The sequence below is a fragment of the Frieseomelitta varia genome, unplaced genomic scaffold, assembly GCF_011392965.1.
Source record: "Frieseomelitta varia isolate USP_RPSP 00005682 unplaced genomic scaffold, Fvar_1.2 scaffold_302, whole genome shotgun sequence".
NCBI lineage: Eukaryota > Metazoa > Arthropoda > Insecta > Hymenoptera > Apidae > Frieseomelitta > Frieseomelitta varia.
Window position 1 is genome coordinate 103,367 of NW_025110038.1, and position 21,329 is coordinate 124,695.

Consider the following 21,329-nt stretch of genomic DNA (forward strand, 5'->3'; position numbering starts at 1 on the left):
TCAGTGACAATTCTATTGTCGAACACACGTGATATATGATACATATTAATTGCCCAGTATGTATTTATTTCATACAATGAAATTTTCACCCCCGATCGTTTCTCGGTCTCGAGTTGCTGTTTATAAGACGAATTTATCAGAAGCTTTCATTTATCGGGACAGAGAGTCGGGTCAGACTGTTGGCGGAGACACGAGCCAGACGCACACGCGGCACTACGTGCAGCTGTGCGCGAAATTGATGCCGTGCCGTTCGCTCATTTGCAATTTCTACGCAAAGAGACACGCTAGTTGTTACCGGACTACGCGATCAAACATTCTGCCTGCAGAAAAAACAGTGAACTGATAAACTGTCGACCGATAGTCACCGCGAATCTAGCACCGGGTAAATAAACCAACGTGCATGTCTTGTTTGTCACGTTGCAGAATTTCCTTGCTGAATCGAGTATCAACACAGTTTATGACGGTAATTTGTTTCTTTCAAAGTTTCTGTGATGCGCGCTTGCATGCTCAACTTTGAATACGATAAAATAACGATAAGACGATAGGTATATTTGGATACAGATAATTTCGAATAATTCTCTGGAGAAGAATTACACTTTGGAAAACAAGGTTTGTGCTTAATGCGCAAATCGTTCGTAAAAGTTTGTAAATAATACGATAAGTTATATAACAAACAATTAAGAGATTAGTCGTTGAAATGAATGTTTTAAACGCATTGTAATATGTACGTGCCACTTGGGTAATTAATATTAGCATGCTCGGTGCAGAATGAACAACAGGTGGTTAAAATTGATGCCATTTAGTCGCATTACGAATTAATGACTGAACTAATTGACATCTTGGTCTGTACACGATTTCTATCTATAAGCAGTAGAATGAAATAGAAGCTCATATCGGTGACGATGAAAAGAAAATTTTCTTTCTGCCCTCTCAAAGTTCAAAGGTTCGACCGATAATAACGTACACTCCTCCAACATCGCTTAACTGATAAGAAATCTGCCTTGCTTATTTATATTTGAAATAACCATGTGTCTTCGATAATTTCCTGTGTTATCGCGCTTCCTTTTATACGATCGCTATTCGAGTTCGTCTAGTTACGTTACTAATGATTTAAGTTTAAAATTGTCTACTAAAAATGTTTGCTTTACTAAAAACAGAAACTTAAAAAATCAGCAACATAAAAGAATATAATACAGAAGAAAATAGAACGAAAACTTAAAAAATCAACAACATAAAAGAATATAAAACAGAAGAAAATAGAAGAATTACTCTAATTTTTTTATTGTATCCTCTATCTTTTGAATATCTTCAATAAGAACATGATTAGTACGGTGATTGAGTATATGATTTAATCTGTACGGAAAGTATTTATATTTACATTATATGAAATTATTATATTTTTGTGTCACAGCTTTATCAATCAATGGTACATAGATTCCTAAATTATCGACTAAATTTTTTTAACTTTTATAGCGCCATCTTTTAAAGACGATTGAAAGCATTTCAAGTACAAATATATACATATATATATATATATATATATATATATATATATATATATATATATACATACTTTCGATTTCTAGTAAATCGATTACTCGATGACATCACTGTATCGATAGTCATTATTTAATGATCTCTATAAATCAATTAAATTTTCATTTCTGAAAAAATTTAATTCAGAGGATTAGTTTGTGAACTTTTTGTAACAGCATTCTTTTAATTGAACTTCCAATTTTTTTAATCCGTTTAAATTTCGAGATGTACTTTTGAAGGTGTGTAAGTTTTATACACAAAGTACATAAGTATACAGAATGTTTTAGGATGGGTAGTATAACCGAGCAGAAGATAATTCTACGTTCGTCTTCGACAAAATCGAGTTTGAAAGTTTATTAATATTATACTTCAATTTAGCTAGATATGACAGAAAAGAATGATTAACAAAAAGCTATTCTACAGGAGGTGCGAAAATAAATAAAGAATATAGAATAAAACTTGTTTGTAAGATGCTTTGTTTTCATCGAATTTGAAAATTTATGAGATAGGTATACGTGTATTAAGGCAATTTTCAACGAAGCATATTTAAAATCTATTTTTTTGAAAATTACATCTTGAACGAAAAAATTTTATTCTACAATTTTATTCTATATTTTATCACACAGAATGGTCTCGTGTCAAATTCAAGTATGCTTGATAAATTTTCAGATTCGATTTTCTAACGAAAAAATTTTATTCTTTCTTTTCGACTCATTTTTTTTACGCCTTTCACTCAGTTTCTACTTGATTGTATCACCCTGAGATATCTTGCATACTTTGTTAAGTTATTTACATTTACGTTAAAGAAATATATTTTAAAAATATATATTTATAAATTAGCTTATAAAAATATCATATCATCACATTATTTCGATAAGTAATATAGATTACTAGTTGCATAAATATTGAAAAATTTAAACATTTTTCTAATTTGTATATTATTAAACGGTTTCAATAAACATAAAATTAAACAGTTATTAATTGTTTAGTCATTTAACAATCTCTTCAACGATCCTAGAATAATTAATACTAAAAGGAATTTTAATATAATTTTAATATAAAGTTTTAAAGTAAGTTGTTTGCAAAATAATCCTGTACACAAATAAATTAATTTTGAATTAATCACTCTCTGCGATCAAGTTAAATATGATTCTTATATTTGCCGTTGTAAATTGAAGAGGGCGCAAGAAACACTTTGATTTTTTCCAGGTTGGTATTTCACAATCTGAGACACAAAGTTCCATTTTATGTCATGTCTATCTTGTCTTTAATCGATGATTGTAGATAATATTTGAATGTAATGTCAATTTTTGTAGCAGACGAAAAACATAACCTTTCATTTCAGGATATTTAATTGTTATTAATGGTCCAAATGAAATAGAATAAAGCTTATCTATTATTGTATGCATAATGGCGAATGACAGGGAGGTATTGAGAGAAATTTGGGACGGTAAAATTCCTGTCTGTTTCACGCTTGATTCTGAAGAAATATGTGAATTACAAGGACCTGACCCATTTTATCTGATGGTACCTAGGTTAAGTTATTTTCCACTCTGCACAGATAAGGTAAACAATATAAATAAAATATTATCAGTATGTACATGTTTTCATTTTATAAGTTCTTTTTCGATTAGATACGAAAACATTTTATAAGACATATACAGAGTGATAGTAAGCAAGAGCATGAGATGTGGTTAGAATTTAATGGTATTCCCCTAAAGTGGCACTACCCAATTGGTGTCCTTTTGGATATTTATTCTAATGACGTGGAATTACCATGGAATATCGTCGTTCATTTTGATAGGTTTCCAGAAAATGTATTGATGCACTGTCAAAATAAGTGAGTATCGTAGAATATAATTCGATATTTGTTTTTAATAAAATATTTGGTTTGACTGAATTTAAATTTTAGAGAAGTAGTGGAAGCATACTTTCTTTCTTGTATAAAGGAAGCAGATGTATTAAAGCACAGAGGTCAGGTTGTGTCTAGTATGCAAAAGAAAGATCACAATCAATTGTGGTCTGGTTTATTGAATGACAAGTTTGATCAATTCTGGTCTGTGAATCGCAAACTTATGGAGGCTAGTAATATTGAAGAAGGTTTTAAATATATACCATTTCGATGTTACACAAGTGAAGACAAGTACGTACAAAAACTTGTAAAACCTATAAATGAAGAAGGCCAAAGAAAAACATTGAGGCATTTATTGAATGAAGTATTTCCAGATAATGAAAATGGTAAATATTTCTTTCACTTGTGAATATTTTGTATGCTACATATTGTTTTTTTATATAGTTACAGTGTTCACCCATGGTATTACCCCACCTTTGGAAACACCCCTTCAGTGGATGTCAGAACATTTGAGTTACCCTGACAACTTTTTACATTTAATTATGACATAACCCACAACGAATTGACTGAGCATCAATGAAAATTTCATAAACCGTGAGTTTAGTGTTATTTTCTCTCGCCAATATCATTGGCATTCTACTTATGATCCGATTACCATGGATCTTTTTAATTTTTACATACTTCATATTTATTTTATACGAGGTCGTTTAATAATGATGTTCTAATTTTTCTTGAACATACAAAATTACAACTGCTGCTTATATTGTTATAATGCACGAACGTATGCAAACTTGGTCGGAATTGCAATATGTAGACCTGTGCTCAGGTCAAGTCGATATTGGACCATGTTTATTATAGATCAATCAAAGTATAATTCAATCAACAATAATGTATTCGAAGATATATTGTATATTGTAAAAATATGATTATATAAATATTTAAAGAATCATTTATGTATATAAACTACTACTTGATATCACAAAAATAATGTGAATATTTATGTGAAATCGATTATTTAAAAGGAAAAAAAAGAAAGGAGTGAAGGAAAAAAGATATTGAAGATATCAAAGTATAAGATAAAAATATGATTATTTAATTTGCAATCATAACCAGCCATAGTTGAATTATAAATTAATTTATCGCACAGCTATCTCGTGGTTTTTGATATATTCTTAATATTTGCGAGGATATGGTACTATTATTACGCGTTACCAAAGAACCGGCTGGTCTCCGCACAATAACAGGATGATTTCCGTAGCTGCTGTACTCCATGGTTCTGCGACTCGTTCCAAAAGTCAAATAATTTACAGCTTCCTCTTTATTTTCTTGCTCCTGAAACGTAGAGATTTATGAGGCATTAAAACAATTACAATATAATATACATAACCGTATAAAACGTGTTCTTATAATACAATTTATGTTATCTATTTATATTATCTAAAATGTTCTTAAGTTCAAACAGGAGATTAATAAAATGTTATGTTATTTCTATATTTAATTGAAATTGCAATATAATAGATTTATGTGTATGTAAATAAATAATTACCTTAAATATGGTCAGAGCTGTGTCTTGATATCTCTTGTGAATCTCTTCTTTGGTCAGTGTGATCTTTACTTCGGGCGATTCATAGCGCTCCGTCATTTACGATTTATATTCTTTACAATATTTTTTGATGAACTTCAAATATAGGAAATCTGTAACACAATTTATAAATTAAAGTAGGATCATATCGATCACCATAAAAAATTCTTTGTTTAATGAACTAGCAAGAACATTGATCAAGAAAGACTCGTATTCTTCGTATCTTGAGAGTGAATGTCTTCCAAAAAAGAATGAAATAAAACATGGAGAAAAAAGACATTTTCTGAGAAGAACGAGGACAAGCAGGAGAAACGATGGAGAGAAGGCACACGTTTCATCTAGGACAGAATAAAAATAAACTTTGTTTGGACTTTCACGACACACCAAACGTTGTCTTTCCATTCTTTTCAGAATTAATATTAATATTCTTTTCTTTTTCATTTCTTTTTTTTTTTTTTTTTTAATTCATGATGCGATGTCGTTTTTCCTTGAAAAAGACTTTGTTGTTTCTCTTTCTTCTTCGACATTAAATTATTGTTTAATCAAAATGATAATGATTGCAATGTTGTAGTATTATCGTTTCTTTTTTTAGCATTTGCCTTGACAGATAACTCTACTACAATTCTAATCAAATTTAAGAACATGCAATCTGTATACCGCTAATATGGAATGTCCAGCTTTTTCGAACAACTTTGTTGAATGAAAGATGGTTGATAAAATACGGTCCAAACTGGTTTTTAAGATTGCTGGAAATTCACTGTCTGATGCAGTACCGGCGGACGGACAAGAAGTACACGGTAAGAATAATCAACGAAACTTGAGACATTGTCGCCACGCTGCTGATCTTTAACTTGCAAACAGAGAAGACATGTCTATTGGAACGAAGCCAGAAACTTTTTGGTATCCCTTTCGAATTTCCGGTTGAGGACGCCAGACGCGCGGAATCCTGTTGTAAACTTTTTAGCATTGTAGACAGTGGTTTATTACCTTTGAATACGAAATGATTTAGCAAAAGATGCAACGCTATGCAGTCTCGCAACATTCTGAAGAGAAATTAGCTTGGCATAACTGTAATTTTAATTCAAGGAGATCAATTTGGGAGTATATATCGAAGTACAGATGTAACATTGATATGAATTTTGGTTTGCATATGTAACTGTAGTCTTCCTAATTGCATTGCACCAGTCGGTGACATTTATTGGCGTTGATTGAAACGTTGCATCAGTCATACTTTGATTCAAGGTCTGCTTTGCGCGCACGCGGTGGCCTCAATAAAAACGAATTGCGATTTAATATAGAGAACTTTCGATAAATATCGTTTATTCTTTAATACAGTTGAAATTGAATCGACTAGAATGAATATAACTTACAGAGTTATCGTGGTTTTCATTTTCTTCCAATTTGCAACTCCAATTACATCAATTGACTCTGAATTAATTACGTACCGAAAGAATATGGCCTGCAATATGAAAATGATAAGATATTTGATAATCTTTCGAAGAAATACTGATATCGAAGAAGTATCGATAAATCAGAGCAACTGTATTGCCACTGTCGATAATGAAATTCTCTATATTTGATACGATTGATGTTAAGTTTTTCATAAATTTGCAAACAAATTTAACTTTTTTGGTCAACATTATTTGATATATTATAATTTTGGCTATAATTCTGACACTAGTTTCCGGTCGACATGAAAGTTTAAGAGAATCGAGTGGAAGAACCTAAAATGTAAAATTTTAATTTCGAACATTTATTAATTATCGAGATATTCATAAAAAATATTTTTATAATATTCATGTCAAATATTTCTGGTACAATACTTATTGAATTCTGATTATACAGACATTGTTAATTACTGTTTGCTGCATAGTTTGCTGTCAAATAGCCAATGACATATAGCGACATCAGCTCAGTATCTACAATCAGTATTTACAATGAGTATAATTAAACTTCGTTTCCGGGTACCAAGAATTACGGTTAGGTTTGCATTATAATCTTTTTCCACGATGTTATTATAGATAATCGAGTTTAGGCGAGACACCCTATAAATACTGATTCTGTGTCTGATCTTATCAGAAATTCACCGATGAAGACTATCACAACGGGAACAGTTGTATTTGCAATGTCTGTGTATACAAAATGCAATTGTACTGGAAGTTTTTTTTATTAATACTTTCGAAACTAATAAATATCCAAAGATAAAATTTAGTATTTGAAGTTCTTCCTCCCTCTCCTCTCTTCTCTCAAAAATTTCACGTCGGTCGAGAACTGGGACTTTTCGGAACAATGTGCACAACTTTAAATAAACTGTTGCGATTAAGTAGAATCCAACACACATCGAACCAAACTAATCCAATTTAATTATGTATATACTCTGGAAATACGTATTGCGTCATCAAACGCACGTCCAGCTTGCTCGTGTTACACTTCTCTGCCTACAGTCTCTAGATAAGTTCAAAGCAACTGCAATTCATTTTGCTTCTTCAAATTATCGTTTATTAATGGGGATTCCAGATAAGTCGTTGTAATGTAAAAACTTTAGTCAAGTTAGGAGAATGAGAAAATTGCGTTTAGCAATTAAAAAAAAAAAAAAAAAAGGAATTAGGAACATTAAAGATTCTTTACGTCATTTGTCGACACAAGTGCACAGTCAATGAACAGCAATTGCATGGCGTGCAGGCAGGCGTGTGCTGCGTGCCTAGAAAGTTTAGCAAGTACGTGTCCGATCGTCGATCCTCGGATACTACCAATCAACCGTGATAACGGAAACAATGCATCGGTTGCATTGATTGTAGATCACATCGTTATATGAGTGTGCATTCGATGTGACTTTGAGTGCACGAATCATAAAATTGACTTCATCCTTATCTTCGATGACTTCAGTTCTTGTTTAAATGAAGAATTATTTAAAAGTATAGGAGAAATTATTTAAAAGTATAGGAGAAATATGCATCTTAATCATAAATATGCACGCGTAACGCTAGTATTTCAGAATGAATAATGAGAAAATTTCTAAACAAGTGACATTAATATATTGCAAGTTCGTGTCGTAATTATATATTGTAAGTTGAATTTAATGTAACGAAATAAAACATTGCGATTCACGAGTTTCTTTGGCGTATAAAACGTGTCATTAGATAAGATTATCATCTTCGCTAAGAAAGAAAAGAAAAACATACTTGTTTGAACAATAATGAGTGATAATGATTTACATTTTTTTTTTTTACGAGCTTTTAATTAGAACATTAAGCTACTTAAAATATATTCTTTAATGTGCATAAATTATTTGATACTTATCAAAATGTTGAAATTATCTGTTATTTCTAATTATAATAATCTTTACTTCCATACAATTGTGCAATAAATAATGTAATAAAATCAGATCAGAAACTATATCGCTGTCTCAAAGTCAAGTTGCAAATCCATGTATCTTTGTTCGATTCTATCAATTTTCTTCAAATTACCAGTTATCCGGTTTACTCATGACGTTCAGTCTGTCATGCATGTAAGCGTCTCTGAGAAATTCCATATAATCAAGTATGTTTTCATCGGGTAATCTTTGTTTGAAACTTCAAAAATAAAAGAAAATCGTCCAGTAGTATTTTTGATAATGAATGGAATATGCATATATTGTGCAGTAAATGTTAAAAGAAAAGGATGTTATAATTACTCCAGAATGGGAATAATAAATGCGGAGATTTCTTTTAAAATAATCTCTTATATTTTCTCTCAAATTTTCATAATCTACGCGTGTGTATATAATACAATTTTTTATATAATGATTTTTATTTTCTCGAGGATACAAAAAGACGATAAACGACAAATTGATGATGCCTGTCTCACCGTACATTAGGATCGGTTTCAATCATTCTCTCTCTATCTCTCGCTCTCTCTCTCTCTCTCTCTTTCTCTCCGAATAAATTCAGTCTCTTCCTCTCACGCTATCTCACGTTATTCTCGATGAATCACAATAACGGATATGGTTGATAATCGGTCAAATTTTGCCGACAAATTGAGAAAAACGCGGACAGATTATATACGGAGTATCGTTACTTTCGCCGTTGTTTAACGCTACTCGCCGACGAATCTCAGTTGTACAAAAGAGAGAAAAAAAAATAGATAAGCCCCATAGATATCGGCGATTCTACGATTATCACACTTTGAGCTGCCTCTCTCGACGAGGGAACCCGATTTGTTGATTTCTAGCTCTCGATCAACCCTCAGAACGAGTTCACGTTCGACTGACGCAATTTCTCATTTATCATTTGGATGATTTATGATATTTGAATGCAACTTCAATGATAATCAATCAGAATGACTGGAGATGTACAGTGGACGGACTGAAAATATTACATATCAGATGGAAAAAGAAATGAAGAAAAGAATAGTTTATTATCTTGATCGATTTGATTAAGAAAAAAAGCAGACAAGAAGAGAAAGGCTGGTTTCGTTTGACGCAATTAAATTAGCGATCAATAAATAAACAAATAAATTTGAATACTGATATTATTACACGTTTGGACAAGTCACCAGTGTTCTCTTTCTGCTGAACGTATCCTTGCCAGGAGCCACACACGGGAACGCTTCCTTCACGTGGCTCGTTCTAAGGACGCGAGACACTTTGGTTCTTGATTCCTTCTCGCGCTAGCGAAGCTGTAAGGCACGAGCGATCTCTCGAAGGCACCGGGCGAGTTTTCAGGCGCTTTGATTGTACATTACATACAACTTTGTAATAAAATATAATAATTATGTATACATATACATATTTATATATATATATATATCTCGTTTTGTCTCTATCGTTTAACATTATAATATAAATTTTTTTACATATGTACGATACAAGTGTGTGTGTGTATGTGTGTATGTGTGGTTTGCCTACACGTAGGTTTGAAACGCGGGGGCTCGCCTACGGAGCTTTCCTCCCTACCATTTCGAACCAACCGTTCATTCTCCTTCGTGTCCCCTTGCTCCTCTCCCCCTGCCCCTCCTCCCCCTCTTCGCTTTCCGTTCACACAGTTTGATGCACTTAAAAAATATTGCTTATACAATGCTTTATGCTTCGTTTAATAGACTCTTGTGGGCTGTGCATACGAAACATACGCGTGCGCACGTTCGAAACGCGCGCCGACACTCACGCAATCTCACGCACGCATTTATTTTTCGCGCTATCGAGCATGTACGAACGCGCTCACTCTGTCTCTCTCTCTCTCTCTCCCGCTCTTTCGTCAGTCGGTTCGACGCTACGTTTATTATGTAAAACGTTGTTATGGCATTATATAATTCATTATGGCTTAAGATTACGCTACATTTTATTGTACATTGCCACCTTGACCCTATCGATGAACGCGGACAAGGTTAATAATACCGTTTCCTCTCCCACCTTGGCAAATCTTCGATTCTCGAGGTCGATTGCTCGTCCAGAAAGATGAATTTCGATAAATCTCGATGGGAAACAAGAGTAGAAAACTAGAGTGATGTAGTTTTTGCTACGCGTTCAGGTAAATATCGTCGAGCTGTGCGTGCTGCGATCCACGAACAGTGCAAGTGCATTTTCACTGGTCGATAATGCACGCGGCTGTCGCAACGCGTGAGATTAGACGCGCTTGGAACGAGCTCGATTGAGCCTGAATATTGAAACATTGACGTAACTGCTCTGTCTGCGATGGTAATTTACAAAATTGCCCTTCTTTGCTGCGACGTGCTCAATCGCCGGATCGCAGAACGTTCGTGGAACGCTATTTTTGGTTTCCTATCCGAGGGAAACTTTCACGGTGGACCGTACTCTATTTTCGCCGATCGTGGCACACGCTTCGCGCGAATTGTATCTCGTTCCAATCGACTCCAATAGATAATGATCGATTATTAGACGCAGAAAACGGAACGAGGCTTCCGAGCTTCTTTTTCCTTAGTGACCGACCGCTGATTCATAAACTTTCTTCATCGCGATAGACTCGACGATTGTTTACACGATAAAAATTGACACGTTTTCGACATTCGGGAATCGAAATAAGCTGGTCGGAGAACGAACATCAGAAACGATATTAAACGTCTGGAATAATTTATAAGAATAATTAAGATAATTCCTCCCGTGCGGCATCCTAAATTATGATCGCGAACGTACTTCTAAATCGATGCTGAAACAGCTTTGAGTCCCTCTGTGATTTTAATTTCTATGTTATACAGTGTAAGGCACGCGGATTTTTACGGAGCGTTCTTATGTGTCCTTTTTGAAAGTCTCTCCTTACGATCAGTCTCACACCGAACTTGGAGAACATACAACAAATGAAATAGCAATAAACATACTTAAAGTAACTTTGCTGCATTATAGATATTTCGAAATTTTGAAATAACTTTAAAAAAGCAACGTCAAATACTTTCATTGCTATTTCGTTCGTTGACAGTACATACTCCAAGTCCGATAGTTTCGATATGTTGAAATTCCCTTTTTATTCTCGCCGATTTCAGAATCAACGTACAAATTTATACAAAATATAGCTCTGATATACGATTAAATCTACATTGTAAGTTTGTTCGAAATTGGATTACGCGTTTGTTCTAGGATCAACAAGAAGAAAGGCACGGATGGTGGCCTCGAAGGCTAGCGTGTGTAACGAAATTCTCGTCAAATCCTCATCTTTCTTCGACGTTTCGTCCCTTTCCTTCCTTCTCGGGTTCGCAAACTCGATACAAAAATATCCACGAATGGCGACACAAGGCGAGACAATCGGGCCAAATTCATCTTAATAAACGCGCACAACACCTTGGAAATTCGAATTTATTCAGCTCGATCCTCCCACAATGGTGTATTTACATTTATTGGTCAATTTGCCAGTTATGTCCTCTCTGACTTCGATGAATTTTGAATATGGATCAACATTTTCTACACACCTTTGTTCTATATATGTCTGAACTTATTTAAAAGAGATACAAAAAATCTGAATTTTGCTAATAATTATGCATCCATGATTGCGTTTGTGTCAGTGCTGGTTGCGAATAATAAAATATCGATTAATTCGAATTAACGTCGGTGATATATATTGGATTTATATAAACAAAAGATAAGAAGTGGGTTTAGATTGGTTCATATTTTGTTATCCGGCCGCCCGCCATAAGGCGATCGACAAACAATGCTGACGCATACGCTGCTATGAACGCGTGATTACGAACAGAATTTATTGTAGCACCGACAGTCTTTTTTGCAAATATCTAAAAGACCAAGTGAATCTGACAGTTATACGTACAGGGAAAATGTCGATTTCGCATATTTAAAAATCCTTCGAATCGGCAAGGACGTAACAACACAATCGGCAATTTCGCCGCAGTTATTTACAGGAAATTTAATCGAAATACGAGATGCCAAAGGGAATAAAAAATCACGTGACTGGTCGAGAGGGGGGAGAGAGTTCCACAGAAAAAAAGAGAGGAAAAATGGAGACAAAACCCTGTCATAATACTTGCGCATCGTGCACGACGCACATGGAAGAAATTGTTTGAGCAATTAAACGATATCTAGAGATCAATTCTAGACTGGACGCGAGAACGAGAGGAGCGACGTCGATTTATGGAAAAGTCCGGTATCGGGATATCGATCGAAGAAGAAAAATCGGTAACTGTTTCTCGCGTTACTCATTACGATCGTGTTTCCTACGAAAGTAATTTACAGCAAAATAAAGGCGGTGCCGTCGCATTGTGTTACGCAACCGGCAAAGCGTCGCGCGAGAAACCACGCTACCGAGTTTTCCTCGTGATCGATATCATGCTCAGACTGACATAATTCCGTAATTATAGCGAATACACTCGACCTCTAAACGGCCTAGCCGATAGCCGTCGAACGAGCTAATCTCGACGATAAAAACCGACGCGGAAAAAACTTTCCCGTGTGTGTATCACTTTACGGTGAATTTTTATCATGAAGTGGGGGCGGAAGAAGGAGGAATGAGAAAACTTTGTGAAGGATAGCAAGAGGAAAAGTCCAAATCCAAAGAAGTTAGAAGAGACTGTATAATCTTCTTCCACATCCCGATTCATCCAATGGTCGATTAAGACTTTATCGCGACGTATGACGTTACACCGACGATCGAGAAAAATGATAAACGCTTACGTGGCATCGCGACGTGTCGTAGATCACGTACCGATCGATCCTGCCTCGGTAAATCCTTTTCAGGGGATATTTGCCGTTCGACGACAACCTAGGAATCAATCTCAACGCCTTTGATGTTGATAAAATATTAATTACAGTTTCATTTTACCGATTTCTGAAGTATCACCGACGACATTTGATTCAATATCGGTTTCTCGAAAAACTGCCTTGTTTGAGATATCGATTCCTTGGGACTAATTTACGAATGAATCGACATTACCAAAAAAAAAATAAAGTAACCGGTCGCTCCTGTTTCGCGTAATCGAGAATTAGACGTGATTTTACCAATTAAGTATAATGAGGACTTGCTGGATATCTAACGAACGCACTCCTGATTTGTGGAAACTCGGTGTACAGACTCGGGTGAGTCCTCCAGGATACTGGTAATCTTAAGCTCAGTTCGAGAGCGTAGTCGTGGCTCCTACCTTCGTTCAAATTACAGATATTTTGGCAGTTATTGTTGTTGTTGTTGTTGTTGTTGTTAACGATGACATTCTGATTACTGACTGGCGACAAGCCTCTTTGAATCGTGTTCTCTTTGTTAGGTTTGCTCACGGGATTGTCCAAATACGGTTTAAATAGAATGGCGTCCTTCAACGTTGGATCCGAAGGAGCAGGTACAGTAGATGCCGGTGGTGTCGGCACGGTGCTCGTTACCGGTTCCGTTCTTGACGGGGAGGTATCGATGAGCCTTTTCGGTTTCACCAGACAGAGTGGCATTTCCTGGGGAGGCACTTCTTGATTGGAATTTATCCTGATCGAGTCGTCAGCTTCCAAGCAGAGCCTCTTCGGTGACGGAAGAGTTTCGTAGCAGCAAGAGAGCGTGCAGTGCTGTCTCTTGAAAGGCGAGGACAATTCCTCCGAGTGTTCGAATACCAAGGTGGTCTCGGAGTACTCCCGGGGAGAATAACAGTACAGCCTGGTCTGCGAGTCGGAGTAGCAAGATCCTCTTAAGGAAGTTTCTTGGTAGCACGATACGACTGGTGTTACGGCGTGGCCGTCCATGCAACAGGCGAGATTGCAAGAAACGGCGGGCTCGCTCTCGGAAGAGCCAGCGGCTGGATGCTGGTAGTACGGAAGATGTTGCGAGGGGGAGGAACCAACGTCGCAACAGTAAAGAGGCGGTGGCGATTGCTCGTACTCAACTTCGATTCGATCTTGCGATAATTTCGAAACGTAGTTCGACGTGCTCAGATCCACCGGTGAGTCACCGGAAGCGGCATCCTGGATAGGGCCGAGCCGTTGTCTGGAATTTCCACGAAGGGCAATCTCGCCTCGCAGCTCCGTTTCCTGCCCCAACCATTTCTGTACTTGACGCCGGTTTATGCCAAATTTCCTGGCGGTCGCGCGTTGATTGCCCGCTACGCCGACGTCTCGATGAAAAGCGTCCAGAACGTCCAATTTGAATCGAAGAGAGAAAGATCGTCGACGAGCGAGGTCGTTGGACGAATTGTGGCTGCCGGAAGAACAGTCAAGAGGATCCATTTCGCTATCGGAGCAACTGATGCTGGATCTACCAGAGCTGGCCGCGCCTCGAGGGCTCGAGGGCAAAGAATATCCTTCTCGATCGTGTACGGGACTTACCGGACAGGAATCGGCAAGCGTTGAGGTAGCAGCAAGTGGTAATTGATAATCGACGATCGGCGGTGAAATATTCTCCAATTGAATCTCTTTCTTAATCGTCGCCCTACTACCGATTTCTGGTTCTTCGGCAACGTCTTCCGTTGCCTTTTCTTCGTGAATATGAGTCGTGGTAGTCGTCGTTTTCTTCGATTCACTCTGGTGTTGCTGCGATTGATGGTGCGGGATCGGTTTCTCGGAATCCCAGGTTGGTGACGCGTGTGCGTGCTCGTGCTCGTGCACATGCACGTGCGAACACGGACTTGTGGAAGTCTGTGAGGTGTCGAAGTGAACGGACGTGGTAAAGGTGGAGCTGGAGCTAGAGTTGGTACCGGTGCCGTTTGCTGTATACGAAACCGGCGAGAGTGGGACCCTTAAGACGCCGGGAGAATTCATCGATTCACACGGCCCTGACGTCGCCGCCGAGTCTGGGCTCGCTCGTTCCGTCTTTATCATGGACGGCGCTAGCAGCGATCCGTACGATGGTGATGAGGAAGAGGACGACGACGACGACGACGACGACGATGACGACGATGACAACGACGACAACGACAATGACGATGATTTTCCATCCATCGAAGAAGACGAATCAACATCTCCGTAATTTTGTTGAGATCGATGGTTTTGATGACGATGAGTATTATTCGGCGTCGATGAACGATGTCGAAGTAACGACGACGTCGTGACCGCGATTTCGTTACTCTCGTTACCAGTGTATCGGTGATGTTCCTGATGAAGAGGAGCTCGATACGCTGTCAGAGTCTGATATACTTTTGTCTCGTTGCGACCGTCGATAAAGTTCTCGCCTTCTCGTTGCCCGTCAGAATTTAAAACGTAGTACGTGGATTCTTCGTCCGCGCGTGTCTCCGAGTAACCACGAACGTCCATCGTTACCTGTACTCGATGATCTTCCGTTTCTCGACGAGAGTGACGTTGCTCCGAATTGCCGGCGGAATATTCTTGATAACCGAGACGAACGGACAAAACCGGCGCCGCAACCGTTCCAGATTGCGACGAATATTGGAGCGAAGGGGGTGAACCACCATGAGGAGGATGAGAAAGAAGAGGTGGGGGCCCTTGCTGTGTAGCCAGCTCGTCGCCGTGCAGTCTGGCGAGGCTGAGGTTCAAGGCCGGCGCTGCTGGAGTCACGGCAGGCCCCGTCGTGGCTTCCGTCACGGTACCGTCCGGCTTGGAAACACCCACGGGAGAAATCACCGTTGTCGAGATCACTCCGCTGTTGGTATTCCCAGTCTCGGCACAACTGTTTCTCAAATTATCCTCGCACTGTAACCACTTTTGTATCTGACGTCGATGAATCCCGTACTTCCTCGCGGTGGCTCGCTGATTTCCACGACAGTCGATGTCGTTTCTGTACGAATCGAGAACCTTGAGCTTGAAGGCCGGCGCGAATATTCGTCTGCTACCCATCACACCGACCGATTTCCTCGAGTTCTGTTGCTGCTGTTGCTGCTGTTTCTGATGCACCATTTTCACTGCTGTATTTCCCTCACCAAGCACCTCGCCGTGAGCCATAACGCCTGTTGTATTTAACGCACGGAACTCTTTCGTAGCGTGACGATTGACCGTCACGTCGAACACAGAAACGAGAACGACGATGACGATGACGACGACGATGAGCTTCGAAACCGGGCACTGCCAACGACGCACGGGGGTACCTTAACGCGTAACATTGCACGAAGTGGCCTGGCCGCGCCGCGCACAGAGTTCCTTTTAGGTCTTGGTAGATGCCGTAACTAATTTTCATCCCCACCACCAGCGACGACTGCGGCTGCTTCCCACTGAAACGATCTTTCCCTTCCCCTCTAACGTTTCAAGCTCGCTCTCTCACTCTTTTGTCCCTTGCCGCGTCGTTCCCCTTCACGTTGCCGCACTCTCGGTCTCTCACCGTGCTTCCCCCACTCCCGCGTCGAGCGTACTATCGTTCTTTCTTTCTCCTCCCTACGAACGATTGATTCTTCGTCCTTTTCTCTCACTATTCAGTAGGCTTCCCCCGACGTCCCGGCATCCCACTCGAGTAGCACAGGCGCTAGTCCACCGTCGCCGCTGGCCACCAGTCATTCTTCTTTCTTTGCGCCACCGACCTAACCTCCACCAACTTCTCTCTTTCTACTGCTCTCTCGTCATCCTGCCTGACTGCCCGCACCCGTAGGCGCCCCACCCGCCCTTGCCCCCCGTTACACCCTCTCGCCTTCCTCTCTCTCTTTCTCTCTTCTCCCCCTCCCCCGCCCCTTTCACACCTCAGCGCCGTAAAACTCCGCCATTTTGTGTGCTCACTTCCGTTAATGACGCGCGCGGGAAACGTCACGCCAGCGTGACGACGACATTCTCGGCGCCATGTTGTCTGCCGTGCTCGTCCGACCGCTTGCCTGCTTGCCTTCCTCTCGCCGTTCGCTCGCTCGCTGGCTCACCAACTCTGCCCGCGCTAGCCAGCATGGAGCCGTGATTTTTGCTCGCCTTTCCCCTCTCGCGACTCGACCGTGCCTTTTCTCGGCAATCGCTGCGCCACGCAGCATATGCTACACAGAATTTTCTTTCTATATCGGTGAACTGCGACCGAAACGAATTTCGAGCATCGAAAGAATATGAGGCACGCGTCTCGATTCGAGTTGAGCTACGATTATTTTCTCGCGCAGCTGAGATTAGGCGTGTTATCTAGGTTAAATCGTTGAAGACCTACGTCAGACGTCGTGTACGGTACAATTCTTGAAAGTTTGCTGTACCATGCGCCAACACGGCAACCATCGTCTAGGAAGTTTTATTGGCGTCGAATGAGGGGAAAGGCCGGTGAGGCAAGGGGATTTTGCCTTCCAGGAAAAGTGTCCGAGGCCGTGTCAACTATGCTGGTAGTGGTAGTCTCGTTAGGGTTGAGGAGTCGTTTCTATTATAGCTTGGTGGGGTAATACGATCTGTATTATTCCTCGTTGATTATTACGAACATTCAAGTCATTACCGAACGATGGTTAGGTATTCATAGTTTTCGTTGCGTTTTTATTTTTGGCGTTGGAATGTCCTTTCCTATTCACCTCTCGGTTATCTCTGAATGAGATTTCAAAGTGTGCATGCGGATCGCATATACGTAGTTTCTTGCATATACGTAGCGGAATGAGATCATGTTGTTTTTGTGGCGTGAGCCGACAGTTAATATGTTTAGCTTTAAGCGCGGTTGCCATGTCGCTGAGTTGCACGTAGGCCGCAGCAGAGACCTGCGAGCAATGACGCAAGCCGCGTGTTAGTATATACTTTGGAGAAACAAGAGTGAGCGAGACGGATCTCGCAGAGAAGAAACAAACCGAGGCCTCGTAAATTTCCACGATTCGTACCACCAGCAGAACTGAGAGACCCAACCAATTCTCTTGTCGTTCCACGAAGGAACACCCGACTACATTTCTAAGAATCTGCCTGGTTATTCTTGCTCCGTTGATCATTCCGATTCCGATTCCGAGTCGCTCCTAAATATGTATGCACACGTGACAATCGCTAACATCGGAACGTGCCTATTGACCTTCGCATAGTTTTGCGAGCGTCTCATCTTTTTGGTATTTTATACTAGTCGTTGAAAACAAAAGATTGCATTTCCTTTCCTTTTTTTTATTGAATGCTACGTCATTCTGCTTTGTTACTCGAATTTTTGCATTCGAACGACCGAGCTCTCTCTGTCTGTCGAGGAGAAGCGAGAGTAAGAACGATCGTTGGGAATAATATCGGTAAGAGGCATAGCAGTAGCAGACCGGCAGTCGCCTAAGTACGCCACGACGGCTGGCACGTTCATCGGATTTGTCCTTGGGACCGAAGGTAGGTGCAGCTCGAAGTCCGAGGACGTGGCAACGCAGCGGCCAGGCTCCCCCTCCTTTGTCCGCCGGCCGGTCTTGCCAGACAGGGTGTCGCCAGCTCGGTCGGCTGGGCCGTCCGGGTTGCTGCGAGGGGAAAGAGGAAACCAACAACCCGATGGTGTAAAGAGGCAAGGGGGATTTCTGTGGGTTAGTGTCTGTATAAGCGTGTGACGGAGCAGACATTAGGGGGGAAGGAGCACGTTATGAGAGGGAATCGTACCGAACAGATTATGAAGGCGAAACAGAGAAGAACGAGAATAGCAGAGAGAAGGGAAGAGGAGATCTTGTAGTTCGTAAAATCGAACGTGTGTGCGTGTTGTACGATCGGTCGTGGACCTACATTCACGCCATGGGTAGCCATATTTGAAAACTCGCGCCCCGCTGGAATGTAGCCTGCAAGGGGCCCCTTCGTTGATTCTCCCCTCTCTCTCTCTCTCTCTCTCTCTCTCTCTCTCTCTCTCTCTTCTTACTCAACGCCATCCTATGCGATTCTCCGATTCAAAGCTCGACACTCGACGACGATGCTCGAACGTCTACCTTCGTTTCCACTAATCCCTTTGGGGCCTTCTTCTGTCTTTCTCCTTCTCTCTCTCTCTCTCTCTTTCTCTCTCTTGCCTTCCTATGGTTTTCCCTTCTATTTGCCCTTCGCCCCACTCCTCTCATCTCTCGGCATTCCACGCTTGGCGCCCCAAATGGTCGCGTAACCAGAGACGCGCCTCTGGCCTGGCCTGGCTTAGCCTGGTCGCGCCAGACTTCTCGGCGCCCAAATGATGTACACCGACTATTCTCTTTCCCTCTTGCTCCACCATGTTCGTTTACTTCGGCTCCGTAGCCTTTGCTCTCTTTGCTCTCTTTTCAGGCATTCGTACACGTGTGCGTACACGTGCATATATGTACGTGCTTGCGTGCGACAGTCAAAGGATAGAATCGCTGGATCGAGAGTAAGAGCAAGCGAGACAAAATGCTTCTATTTACCATTGCTTCGACTTGCGACACCTCACCTTTGAATTCCGTGTACCACACTACTCATGTAGCCCTTACCTACCTTATTTGTGCGGCAAGAAACACGTGAGAATGCGAGCGTGAAAGAAAAGGGCGTAGCGGTCGCAATTTCTTGCAAAAAATGCACTAGACAGTTCTTTCCGTTATCCTTGTCTACGTTACGTGGATCTAGCAAACGCGAGACAGGTAGCCGCCTATGATATTTATTTTGATCAAACGATTGATCAAATTTTGTCTGAGGCTAGTCTAAAAGTGTTCAAGTTTTTCTGTTATTGGCCACTATCCAGTATGTATGTATATGTATATATCTCGAGCAAGCCTCGATTTTTTATTCAACTAATCATATCTTTATTCGTCTGTATAATTGAAATTGTGAAAAAAAGTCCACATACCGTATATCACGACACGTGATAGATAATATAGGATAATACGTATTTAGGTTTCTTTTTTGTTCCAGAACGAAGAGCGGCACTTGCTAAAATTGCAAGCCCGAGTGTATTTACGTACATGCTAACTGGGAGAGCGCCACACGTGCAACAGCGCATATAGTTCTATTGCTGCGTGTTAATATTTGCATTGCATACACACGTTATCCTCTGTGTGCGTATGTGTAAGCACGTACATGCCTATCTCAAATCTAATCGCATACAGATGAATTGTAAACTGCGTATTTATAAGAACTTGTATGCTCCAATGAATTTTCAATAGACTTTAAATTTTGAACAATTCGTGAAAATGAAATATAAATTCATCGTATCATCTTCCTCTACAGATAAAATCATCCTGATTATCGATACGTATATGTACATCGGTAAAACGTCATAGTTGGTTGCATCGTTCATTTGCCCACATACGAATGCAGAAATATACTTTTTCCGTGGGCGGTCGCACGATGGCGCCTACTCGTGCATATCTGTGTGCATACCTGTATGAATTCGAAGCTAACCTCGCAGAATGAAACTTTCGTTTCATCGACACTCTTCGAGTCGTTGCACAATCCGTTCGCTTTCTTTCATGTTATCACCAAGACAAAGAGGAATGGAATAAAAGAACAAAAGGAACATGTAAGTAAAAAGAAGAAACTTTATCGGGTGCGAATGCGACGCAAAGATCGAAGTGCACACGAGCAAAGTGAAATATAACAACGCCCACGGTTGCTACTCCATGAGGAACGTACACATGCTAACCTTTATCTTATCATCGACGAAGGCGTATCGAGGTTGACGAGGTTGCCATACGTTTGCTGTTGGTGTACAACGGTGAAAGACAACGACAATGCGGATGACCGACAATCGGAACGATTACTAGCATCTTTCATACTTGGTTTCCATGAAAACCTTGAATTCTAACACAGGATCGTTACGGGTGGTAACCTCCGACCTCAATGGTTACCGTATCGCGATTCACTTTATCGACTGAGCAATAAAAAATTAAAGGATTAAAAAGCCACGTATTATCCGTTATTCGTTTTATCGACATTCGAATGCTACTTTCGACCCAATTTTTCATTGAATTTCTTTTCTTCGTTCTTCCGATTTATTGATTTAATTTACTTGCTCGCGTTCGCATATTAATGTATACTAGAACTTTTTGTTTTTAATCAAACTAAACGGTTTCAAACGATTCATGTTATTTAATATTTTCAGATGCATTTTTAATTAACTGTTTTAGATTGTATGAAGCTAAATGCGGCCAATGATATTTGCCGCTGTTCAACTAATTCAATCGTTTCATTGGTAT

At 39.9% G+C, this 21,329-nt stretch overlaps 3 protein-coding genes across 7 annotated transcripts; 1 reads left to right on the forward strand and 2 right to left on the reverse strand.

The window, feature by feature from the left end:
* The first annotated feature begins 2,799 nt into the window (after positions 1-2,799).
* Positions 2,800-5,578, forward strand: LOC122529696 (autophagy protein 5). Of its 2 annotated transcripts, XM_043656066.1 has the most exons (5): positions 2,800-3,102; positions 3,171-3,376; positions 3,449-3,774; positions 3,833-3,982; positions 5,563-5,578. In XM_043656066.1, exons 1-4 carry the CDS (start codon positions 2,947-2,949, stop codon positions 3,937-3,939), a joined length of 795 nt encoding a protein of 264 aa, XP_043512001.1. In that variant the 5' UTR covers positions 2,800-2,946; the 3' UTR covers positions 3,940-3,982; positions 5,563-5,578. The 2 variants fall into 2 exon arrangements, with proteins under 2 accessions (XP_043512001.1, XP_043512000.1); XM_043656065.1 differs by lacking the exon at positions 5,563-5,578 and having other exon boundaries at positions 2,801-3,102; positions 3,833-4,337.
* On the reverse strand, positions 4,459-20,832 carry LOC122529697 (putative uncharacterized protein BRD3OS). Of its 4 annotated transcripts, none has more exons than XM_043656070.1 (3): positions 20,777-20,832; positions 4,935-5,083; positions 4,459-4,720 (listed from the first exon to the last, which is right to left on the reverse strand). In XM_043656070.1, exons 2-3 carry the CDS (start codon positions 5,028-5,030, stop codon positions 4,520-4,522), a joined length of 297 nt encoding a protein of 98 aa, XP_043512005.1. In that variant the 5' UTR covers positions 5,031-5,083; positions 20,777-20,832; the 3' UTR covers positions 4,459-4,519. The 4 variants fall into 4 exon arrangements, with proteins under 4 accessions (XP_043512005.1, XP_043512003.1, XP_043512002.1 ...); XM_043656068.1 differs by lacking the exon at positions 20,777-20,832 and adding an exon at positions 6,341-6,459; XM_043656067.1 differs by lacking the exon at positions 20,777-20,832 and adding an exon at positions 6,337-6,459.
* LOC122529694 lies at positions 8,671-16,902 on the reverse strand. The gene has a single exon (XM_043656062.1). It carries the CDS (start codon positions 16,267-16,269, stop codon positions 13,405-13,407), a length of 2,865 nt encoding a protein of 954 aa, XP_043511997.1. The 5' UTR covers positions 16,270-16,902; the 3' UTR covers positions 8,671-13,404.
* Positions 20,833-21,329: the final 497 nt, after the last annotated feature.

Bases quoted from the DNA above. Each gene is read 5' to 3' on its own strand.
- LOC122529697 (XM_043656070.1), bottom strand. From the start codon at position 5,030: ATGACGGAGCGCTATGAATCGCCCGAAGTAAAGATCACACTGACCAAA. The intron at 4,721-4,934 runs GTAATTATTTAT...TCTACGTTTCAG, and splicing joins CAGCTCTGACCATATTTAAG to GAGCAAGAAAATAAAGAGGA.
- LOC122529696 (XM_043656066.1), top strand. From the start codon at position 2,947: ATGGCGAATGACAGGGAGGTATTGAGAGAAATTTGGGACGGTAAAATT. The intron at 3,103-3,170 runs GTAAACAATATA...TTTTTCGATTAG, and splicing joins TTCCACTCTGCACAGATAAG to ATACGAAAACATTTTATAAG. The intron at 3,377-3,448 runs GTGAGTATCGTA...TTTAAATTTTAG, and splicing joins TTGATGCACTGTCAAAATAA to AGAAGTAGTGGAAGCATACT.
- LOC122529694 (XM_043656062.1), bottom strand. From the start codon at position 16,269: ATGGCTCACGGCGAGGTGCTTGGTGAGGGAAATACAGCAGTGAAAATG.